Below are 9,761 nucleotides of genomic sequence, written 5' to 3'. Positions count from 1 at the left end.
TCTATCTTGGAGAAAATCGTACAGCCATTCAGATTCCCCGAGAAATGATGACCATTAGGCAAGAGATACCGGTTTGGTTCGGTGACGTCATTCACCTGGCGAAAGCCCCCACAGGGTCTGATGGAGTCGTCGGCCTAACCGACTTCATCAAGAGGGCTTGACCAAGGAGTGAAGGATTCCCTGATGATTCCCAGCTATCCCAGCGTTCGAGAGTCTTTTCTCACCAAACGCGTTATTTCGGAACCAGCCGGAGCACCTCGGGGGACCTTTGGTAGTGATGTGATGCGAGACTCCGTGTTTGACCTCAGCGCCAGACTGAAGTTTGAAGACTGTTGGGAACTCAAGAAGCAGGACTTCTCAATCGTTGCTCGCTCTCGTAAGGATGCTCACGAGATCCCGAGACCGCGGCACCTGCAGTCGAGTGGATACCTGCGAGACCCTGTCGACGAGTATTTCCTGACGGGGGTCAATCATGAGAGGGGCGTTCCTGGGGAAGTCCGATCCCAGAATTCCATGCTCGACGTCCGCAATGATGAATTTCTACGTATGCGTAAAGCGTCCAGCTATATTCAGCTTGATGCTCTTCGCGCCGTATGTATTGATACTGCTCTTTACAGCATGGAACAGCCAGAAGGTTCAAGATGCAACGACCCTTCACTTCTGTTGTCTCGTCCCACACGATCGTGACGGACCGGATCCCTCCAAGAAGTTCTTTCAAGTTTCTGACGTGGGCGCTGAAGGCTTTCGGTAAAAAATGTCGGCGGAGATTGGTCGCCCGAGGGATGGTGTCGCAGGACTCCAAGTTCGCCTGGGAAACAGTCGCAACATCGGGAAAAAGCTAGGGCAGGCGACCGGGGTGGCCACTCGACGTCCCCTCGTAGAGAGATGATGCGATCGGGGTACGTTCCTCTCAAGAGCTCGAGGGAACTACTCGACGTGTGCAGAGTGACATCGTCTCGCTGGGACCTCGCACTGTCCGAGAGCATCGGATTGATGCTCGCATGTTCGGAAACTCGGAGACAAGTTTGGCGAAGTGCAAAGTTCCGCTTGAATGTGTCTGACTTCGAGAGGTTTGAACAGCACAGGCTCCTTATTCAGCCTAACACTTGTACCATCTTCACACACTTGAACTTCCTGTACAAAGCGCAAAACAGACGCCTGCGTGGAGCATGCTCAACGGATTCTTTGCTGGGCATTCGATATTTCTTCATTCGGAAGAAGGTGACCAACGTTCCCCGCCGGACTGCTTCTTCGGGCGTGGGAGAGCTCATGATAGGAGAGTCATAGATAGCGGAGAAGCAGACGGGCCACGTGGAATTCTAAACCTATCTGGCAAGAATGGACCGACCGCATGCGACGCGCCTCTGCTGTCAATGCGGTACGCAGGATCCTGAGATGCCAAGCATACGCGAAAGAGCGCAGCGGGACTTCAGCCTCAAGCATGCCCGACTTGGTGGAAAATTATGAGCTCGGAATATGAATTGGGCGGAAAATCGATAGAATGAGAAATCGAGGCTTTTAGCTCATACAGAAGGAACTCAAGATACTACCGTTCAACTCACTGATTGACTGAAAGAGAGGGAGAGAGGTATGCTTGCTCTCCGGAGACTCAAGATCGTCGGTGGGAGGTCGTGGGTGGCGGCGGTCGTACGGCTGAGTGCTTGGCACGTCTGACACCCCTGGCGGGAACGTGCATGATAGCACCGAGACTTTCTGGGCGGACGCGGTGAGGTTCGATCCCCGCGGCCGGCGGAATTCGCAGCCTCTGGCCTCGATCGACTCGCGTAGGTCTCTGAGCGAAGAATCGATGTCGCGTACTCACTGACGTATAAACTTCGAAGTGGGATGTTCTCGTGAAACCTCGCCGGATGGGTGGTGAGTCGAGCATCCCCCTAGGTCTGGAAGAAGGGAAGAGAAATCGAATATCCGTTTCCATCGATTGCTTGAGTGACTCCGATGGTTTGCGAACCGGGGCCCTCTAGCCTAGAACGTAGGGCTCGGTGATGCATCCGAGTTTCCCAGGTTCGTTCAGGAAAAGACGTCGAATATTCTATCCAGGAAATCCCAGCTTCGCCCCGTGACGGTTCCGTGGTCGAGCTCGTCGGGCTTTGCAAGTCAGTGATCTCATGGCTCCACGAGAAGAATGAGGAAGCCATCTACCCCTATGTCTCGGTAGAGCTCGAAAGTGCTTTGGAATCCACTGAGATTCGATGATAGTGCATTCCATCCATCCTCTTCGATTTAGACACATTTTCTATTTCTCATGACTCCGTTATTCACAGGATCAGAAACGACTTCCGCAGAGCGGTCAATCCGGATTCAGACTCATTTCGAATCCTGCTTCTTCGTTCCCGAAGAAGGTGCCGGGGCTTTCGATCAGAGGCCGGACCTCATAAACCGACGTGGAATTTAGAAAGACACGTTCGGATCGAGGCAGCCTTGGGCGGACTATCAGTTCCGCCCGAACTTCACTATTGCCATGGTCGTGGTGGGTTTGGGTGCTCCTTCCAAAGGAGGGGGGAAAGGGCGCTCACGCAATGCACAGCGTCGTTAATTCGAATCAGGAAGTTTCATGTCTCAAGTCGATTCTCCCTGCAGGCACCCGAGCTTCTCGATGTGCAGCACGCACGTGGAGCTCTGTCGCTGGCCGACCAAGTACTCAGAGGACCGTTAGGCATGCGGACGCTTGATCCGAGGGATATGACTTACAACGGGAATTACGACAACAGCGACAGCGATGCTGGCTTCAATTATCCCAGAGGCCCAGTGAGTAATGTGAGTCGTCGATGTCATGAATCTATCAAACATTCTATTTGAGCTTGACAAGGCTGTATCTGTGACAGACACACTTCACTAGTGCGGCTCTGAGTCGCGGGAAATGAAGACACGAGATTTGAACTTGTTGAGTTCACGCGGAGTGCGCTGCGCGAAACGAAATACCGTGGTACCTCGACTTAAGATCTTAACCCGTTCCCGGAGACCAATCGTAAGTCGAAACAGAATATCCCACAGGAGAGCATACTGGAGCAATTGATCCGCTCCGAGCGGAGAAAAAGGTGAAAGGTGAAATCGGTCGCAAGTCGAATCGATGGTCGTAAGTCGAAACGAGTTCCTCTCAAAAAAAAGATCGTAAGTCGAATCGTTCCCAAGTCGAGACGATCGTAAGTCGAGGTACCGCTGTATCTCCCGGAGCAATCCAAGGTGATGGACGAATCTTCTGGAGATGATAGAATGACAACGATGGAGGGGATTAGACTTCGATCGTCTTCTGATCACTTGAGTGAACGCACGAAATTCGAACCCGGCTATTGGACTTTCCGAGGTTCTCGTGGTCTGCCACTCGATTATGATAACTGTTGAGATAATGATGTCCATCGGTCAGCTCGCTATTTCCCCGTCGCTGTCGCCATTGGGTCTGTCGCAGTGTCCTCCACATCTCTCTGCTCTCGACAGGCTGATGGAGGAACAGCTGACGCTCAGTTCTGGAGGGGTCGACGCCGCGCTTATCGGCGTACCTATGCGCGTGCGCACCCCACCGATCTAATATTGGCGTTAATCTATCTATATATATAAAAACGTCTGTCTGTCTGTATGCCCGGGGTACCCTATAGACTCGAGAACGGCTGAACCGATCGTTGTGAAAATTCGCGAGCGTGTTCCGTGAATCACACCGGTGGTTATAGGGGTCAGTTTTCCGATGCGATGAGTCCTTCTACCTTGAAAAATATTCGAGTGGTTTACCCAAAAAAATCAAACATTTGGAAAAAAGTGGGAAAATTGGAATTTGTGAAATTCTGATGCAATGAGGGGGTCGTCGTGCCCGTAAGATGAGGATGAGCTCTCTCTTCCTGGGAAATTCAGTACCGGGTCCCCCGCCGGAAATCGTTCGGGAATTTCCAGAGTTCTCCAGCTAGATTTCTTCACATTATCATAGAAATTCAGGATGAGAAGAAGAACGGTCAGTACAACCGATAGATCGAAGAATCGCCGGCTGTTCGATTGTCTGATTGAGAATCGAAGATGTCGATCCGACCGCGACACTTGATCACAAAGCGCTTGCCGTTGCTCTTGATTTTATCCTTTAGCTCACCGCATTCGGACACATGCTCATTCCAGTTTTATGTTTGATCCAATTCGGGACGGAAAGCACATCTACTTGCTTTCATCAAGTTCTGTGTGGAGTAGGCTCTGACCGCCGTCGGCACCCCTCTGTGGATACCTTCGTTTATGAGATCCGAAGCCCTGCCCTTCACGGACGGCTATATTTCTTCTATTCGAGATCGCGAGTCCTCTTTCCTAATATGCGACCTTACCCTTGACCGTTTTGCAGGGCATGAGAAGGCCCCGAGCCGCGTTCGCCTATACACGTTTGGATCCGCTGCTAGCTGAATCTCGAGTCTCGAGTCATCATGCCTCCCGAAGAAACCAGATTGAGCCGGTCAACGAAGAAAGCCGCGAAGAGGGAGGCATCTCGGGAGGCAGAGACCGAAGAAGAACGACAATTGTGGTTGGCAGAACGTCGGGAGAGCCATGAAAGTGAAACCGAAGATCAACGGCAGAACAGACTGGGAGCTGATCGCGCTCGGAGCTCAACTACCCGCTCCAATGAATCAGACACCCAACGAGCAGCCAGGTTAGCAGCTGATCGTCGCCGGGCCAGTGAATGGGACACCCGGCGAGAAGTCAGACTGGAAGCTGACCGGAGTCGGTCTGCCTCCACTCGCGCCAGCGAATCAGCCGCTCAGCGAGAGGCGAGACTGGAAGCTGACCGTGCTCAGGCTGCTTCCAGTCGCGCCAGCGAATCAGGAGCTGAGCGAGAAGCCAGGCTGGAAGCGGACCGTGCTCAGACTGCTTCCATTCGCGCCCGCGAATCAGAAGCTGAGCGGACATCTAGAGTGCAAACCGATAGGCAGCTCCACGTTCGATCAAGACGTACACCGCACGTAGATTTGAATCTGGCCGCTTTCAACTATGTTCAGAATTACAACTACGATCTCCATCCCAAAGTTGTCATTGGAAGGATGGATCAATCGTGTCAGTTCTGCCGTGCTTTAAAGTTCAAAAACGAGACGGCTGGCATGTGCTGTGCCAACGGTCAAGTCAAGCTACCCGACCTACGTTCGCCACCCCAGACACTCCGGGCCCTGGTAGCCGGGGAAACAAGCGAATCGAAGCATTTTCTGAAGAACATACGCAAGTATAATTCGGCTTTCCAAATGACATCTTTCGGCGCTACCGAGACTTTCAATGATGAATTCATGCCTACGTTCAAGTGCCAAGGCCAGATTTATCATCGCGCTGGGTCCCTCCTCCCTTTACCGAATGAAGAACATCAGTTCCTGCAAATATACTTCATGGGAGATGCTGATCAGCGAATCGAGCGTCGGTGCCGGGTGATTCCAAATATCGAGCGACAAATTGTTCAACGACTACAAAACTTCTTCCGTGAGAACAATGCTCTGATCCGACTCTTCACCACGGCGCTCGAACGGATGCCAGCGGATGATTATGCCGTGATCATTCGGGCTGATAGAACACCAGCCGGCGAACATGAGAGGAGATACAATGCACCAATCATAGACGAGGTGGCGATTGTGGTTGTTGGAGAACAAGTTGGTTCGCGAGACATTGTCCTTCATCGTCGAGGAGGAAACCTCCAACGAATTTCGGAAACTCATCGGTCATACGACGCGCTCCAGTACCCTGTCCTGTTTTGGCAGGGAGAGGATGGGTACCACTTCAACATCAAGATGAGAGTCCCGAGAACCGATACAGAAACGAATAAGAAGGTCAGTTCAATGAATTTTTACGCTTATCGAATCATGATTCGTGACAATTCCGACAATCACATTCTCAGATGTCGGCTATTGTTTCACCAATTCATTGTCGATATGTACGTGAAAATCGAGAGCGAAAGACTGCTCTATATCCGCCTGAATCAAACGAAACTGCGTTCGGAAGAATACATTCATCTACGCGATGCGGTGAACACTGATGCCAACGTCGATGCCAACAGTCTTGGGAAGCAGGTAATTTCACCATCCACGTACATCGGGAGCCCGCGTCATATGCATGAATACGCCATGGATGCTATGACATATGTTCGCGCATACGGTCGCCCCGATTTATTCATCACATTCACGTGCAATCCTGCCTGGGATGAAATTCAAGAGCTCTTGCTACGAGGTCAAGCGTCATCCGATCGCCACGACATCATTGCTCGCGTCTTCAGACAGAAATTACGATCAATGATGAATTTCATCAACAAAGATCAAGTTTTTGGAGAAACACGATGCTGGATGTACTCCATCGAATGGCAGAAAAGAGGACTCCCGCATGCACATATCCTGATCTGGTTAGTGAACAAAATCACACCAGACAGAATCGACGATATCATCTCAGCCGAAATGGTTAGGTTAGGATTCAGCTCTGCCTGGTAAGTTGAGAGCGAAGGACGTCCTGCAGCGTTGGAGACACAGGAAAACCGTCGTCGAATCTCTGTGGAAACGCTGGGAACATGAATACTTATCACTTCTACGAAACTTCCATGAAACGATTCCGAGTAACTTGCAGACTGTTAAGGTGGGTCAGCTTGTAATTGTTAGGGACCCACAAACGCCGAAGTTATGTTGGAAAATCGCTAGGGTAGAAAAGTTGAACGTCAGTAGAGATGATATCGTCAGGTCATGTCGATTGAAATTGGGCAGCGGCAAGTGTCTCTGCAAAGACCCTTGACGCTCCTATACCCTCTGGAGATAGCGGAAGCGAGTGAGGAAAACGCGCCACAGAAATAATAATATTCTCCTTCAGCCCGGGAGTGTCGACGGCGCTTACGGAAAGTACCGCCGACGTTCTCAGCAGACGATCTCGGAGGCGGCGACAGCGCGCGAACAATGTAAATAGAGCAGTCAATAATATCGTGACGCGACGGAATAATCCCGTCAAAGACTAGTGCAGTGGAAAGTCAGAATAAACGACCATTATACGAAGATAGTACCATCTTGTGCAACGAACCCGGAGTCATCACTCTAATCCCGACGAGCTCGGTACAGCGACCCGGGTCCTCCGACAACTATCTAGAAGTAGATGCTCAAGTCGATCCCGCAGCACTCACGCAAAACGATCCCGAGATGGGCCGCCCCGACCTTTCGACTGCCGAACCGCTCCGATCTTTCAACGACCGAACCGCTCCGTCGATGACAACCCCCCGCGAATTCTGACCGACCCCACTTCCGAGCCAGAACGGAGGCGGTACTCGAAAACCCTCCTCGAAAAGTGACTCGCCCGCACTACATGAAGGGACGACACAGCCCGTCTACAATTTCAAGCTCTCAATAGAGTCGCGAACTACAACGCTGTTCTCGCAACTCCTTCTCGAATAGCTCGACCATCCGCGATGTACAAGAAAAGACCCGTGTGCGACCAGTTCCTCAAGGAGCGTGCCAACGCAACATTCTCGACGCAGGAGCTGACGCATCTACTCGATGGGGGCAGAGACAAGACCGAGCGACGGAAGGAACTCGAGAAGATCTTCCACGATGATCCCCAGTTCAGGGACGAGGTTCCGACCGTTTATCTGTCCCACGAAGAAGCCTACGAGAACTCCCTTTCGAAAAACGCTGAAGATCTACCAGAAAGCCTTCGATCTTGCTGACCCTCGTGAGATCCTGACCATCGCCGACGCTATACTGCTCGACGCAACCCCCGTGCACGTGCACTTCATCATGTTCATTCCCGCCCTGTTGGGTCATGCCGATGAAGAGCAGCAAGCCAAATGGCTGCCGGACGCAATGACGATGCGGATCATCGGGTCTTACGCTCAGACGGAATTGGGTCACGGAACCTACGTACGGGGATTGGAGACCACCGCCACCTACGACGAGACCACGCAGGAGTTCATTCTAGAGACCCCGAATCTTTCCTCGATCAAATGGTGGCCCGGCAGCCTCGGTAAAACTGCCAACCACGCAGTGGTTGTGGCGAAATTGTGGACCAAGGGCCAGTGTCACGGAGTGCATCCCTTCATGGTGCAACTCCGAGACTTGAACACCCATGAACCCCTGACTGGCATCAATGTTGGAGAGATTGGTCCCAAAATGGGCCTGCGGACTTTGGACAACGGTTTCCTGAAATTGGAGAAAGTGCGCATCCCTCGAGAGAACATGCTCATGAAGAACGCTCGCGTGAGCCCCGACGGTACATACACCAAGCCGAAATCCGACAAACTGAACTACTCCACCATGGTTTTCGTGCGGGTGATTCTACTTGAAATGTTCGGTTTCAACATCGCTCGAGCGGTTACGATCGCCGTGAGGTATTCCACCGTTCGCAAACAGTCGGAGATCGTCGCCGGAGCCGGAGAAGTTCAAATACTCGACTACCAAGCGCAAAGATACAAACTGTTCCCCCTGATCGGTTTAGCCCACGTGCTCCGTGGCTTGATCCCCGTTCAGATGGAGATCTTCAGAGAAGCTAACGCGGATCTGCAGAGGGGCGTGCTCGACACGCTTCCGGAACTACACGCCATCGCTTCGGGGCTGAAAGCCTACTGTTCCGAAACCGTCTCGAAGGGCATTGAGGTAAGGCAAAACTCTGTATTAATTATTGACATCGAAACTTTCAGTATTGTCGCCAGGCATGTTGAGGGAAGACGGCGAGACTCTCACTCAGCCTTAATCATTATATTTCTTTCTGTAGGTCTGCCGTCTGGCTTGCGGTGGTCATGGATACATGCTCATTTCCGGTTTGCCTCGACTCTACGCCTGTACGGTGGCGTCCTGCACCTACGAAGGAGAGAACACCGTTCTCTACTTGCAGACCGCCCGGTACCTACTCAAGTGTGTTTCCGGTCAGCACAATTTGGGTGCGAAATCGAAGTTCAAATTCCTGCTCAATCAGCAAGCTCCACCGGTGCAGGCTTTCAATAAGGATCTCTACGGTCTCGAAGGTGCCGCGCACCTGGTGCAGTATTATGCCGGTGCCGCTCATCGAGATGTGCACAGCGTCGATCAGAAACTCAGGCGCTTGAAAGCCGAAGGTTTGATCGATGATCTCGCTTGGAATTCGAGTCAGGTCGATCTACTCCGAGCCGCTCAAACTTGCATGCAATATTATTTAGCAGTCAACTACGTGGAATGGGTCGCTAACAGCGACATTTCTCCCGAGCTGCGCGCGATATTGGCTCAGGTCTGCCATTTATATCTGCTTCACGGCATCTACGAGAACCTCGGTCGATTCCTCAACGCGGGGCTCAAAGCCGCAGACGAAGCATGCATCTCAGCTTTGATCACTCGTCTGCTCGACGATATTCGCCCCAATGCACTGCCCATCGTGGACTCATTCGACCTCCACGACATGGTTCTGGCCTCAGCTCTGGGAGCGTACGACGGTCAAGTGTACGAGCGAATGTACGAATGCGCTCTCGAGGCACCTCTGAACAAGAAGCAAGTCATCAGCGCCTACGAGAAATACTTGGAACCGATTTTCAAGAGCAAACTGTAATGATCCTGAACGACGCCCCAACATTCCACCGCCTCAAACTCTGATATGCGGAGATGCTGTCCTCCTACGACTGAGCACCAGATCTTCCACCACGCTGATGTCCCTTTCCATGATCCTATTTATTCCGAACATTATTATGAGAGTGCAATGAAGGCATTGAAAATAGTCGAAATTGAGCTGATTCACCGTCCTCCCCGGAGTCCGGAGCAGTCCGATCGGATGAGTGTCGGCAGGACGGAATACCCGCGAGAGCGATGCTC

General features: G+C 51.9%; 1 protein-coding gene and 1 pseudogene across 1 annotated transcript; both read left to right on the top strand.

Annotated features, from left to right (window-relative positions):
* The first annotated feature begins 4,886 nt into the window (after window positions 1–4,886).
* Window positions 4,887–6,440, top strand: LOC114828365 (uncharacterized). The gene has a single exon (XM_029112214.1). The coding sequence runs from the start codon at window positions 5,022–5,024 to the stop codon at window positions 6,438–6,440; it is 1,419 nt and encodes a 472-aa protein (XP_028968047.1). The 5' UTR covers window positions 4,887–5,021.
* Window positions 6,441–7,396: 956 nt separating this feature from the next.
* LOC100902649 (peroxisomal acyl-coenzyme A oxidase 1-like) lies at window positions 7,397–9,518 on the top strand (annotated as a pseudogene).
* The last annotated feature ends 243 nt before the right edge of the window (window positions 9,519–9,761 follow it).

Source organism: Galendromus occidentalis, unplaced genomic scaffold, assembly GCF_000255335.2.
Source record: "Galendromus occidentalis unplaced genomic scaffold, Mocc_1.1 scf7180000077486, whole genome shotgun sequence".
NCBI lineage: Eukaryota > Metazoa > Arthropoda > Arachnida > Mesostigmata > Phytoseiidae > Galendromus > Galendromus occidentalis.
Note: the sequence above shows the minus strand (reverse complement) of the source record. Positions and strands in the feature narration are given on the sequence as shown.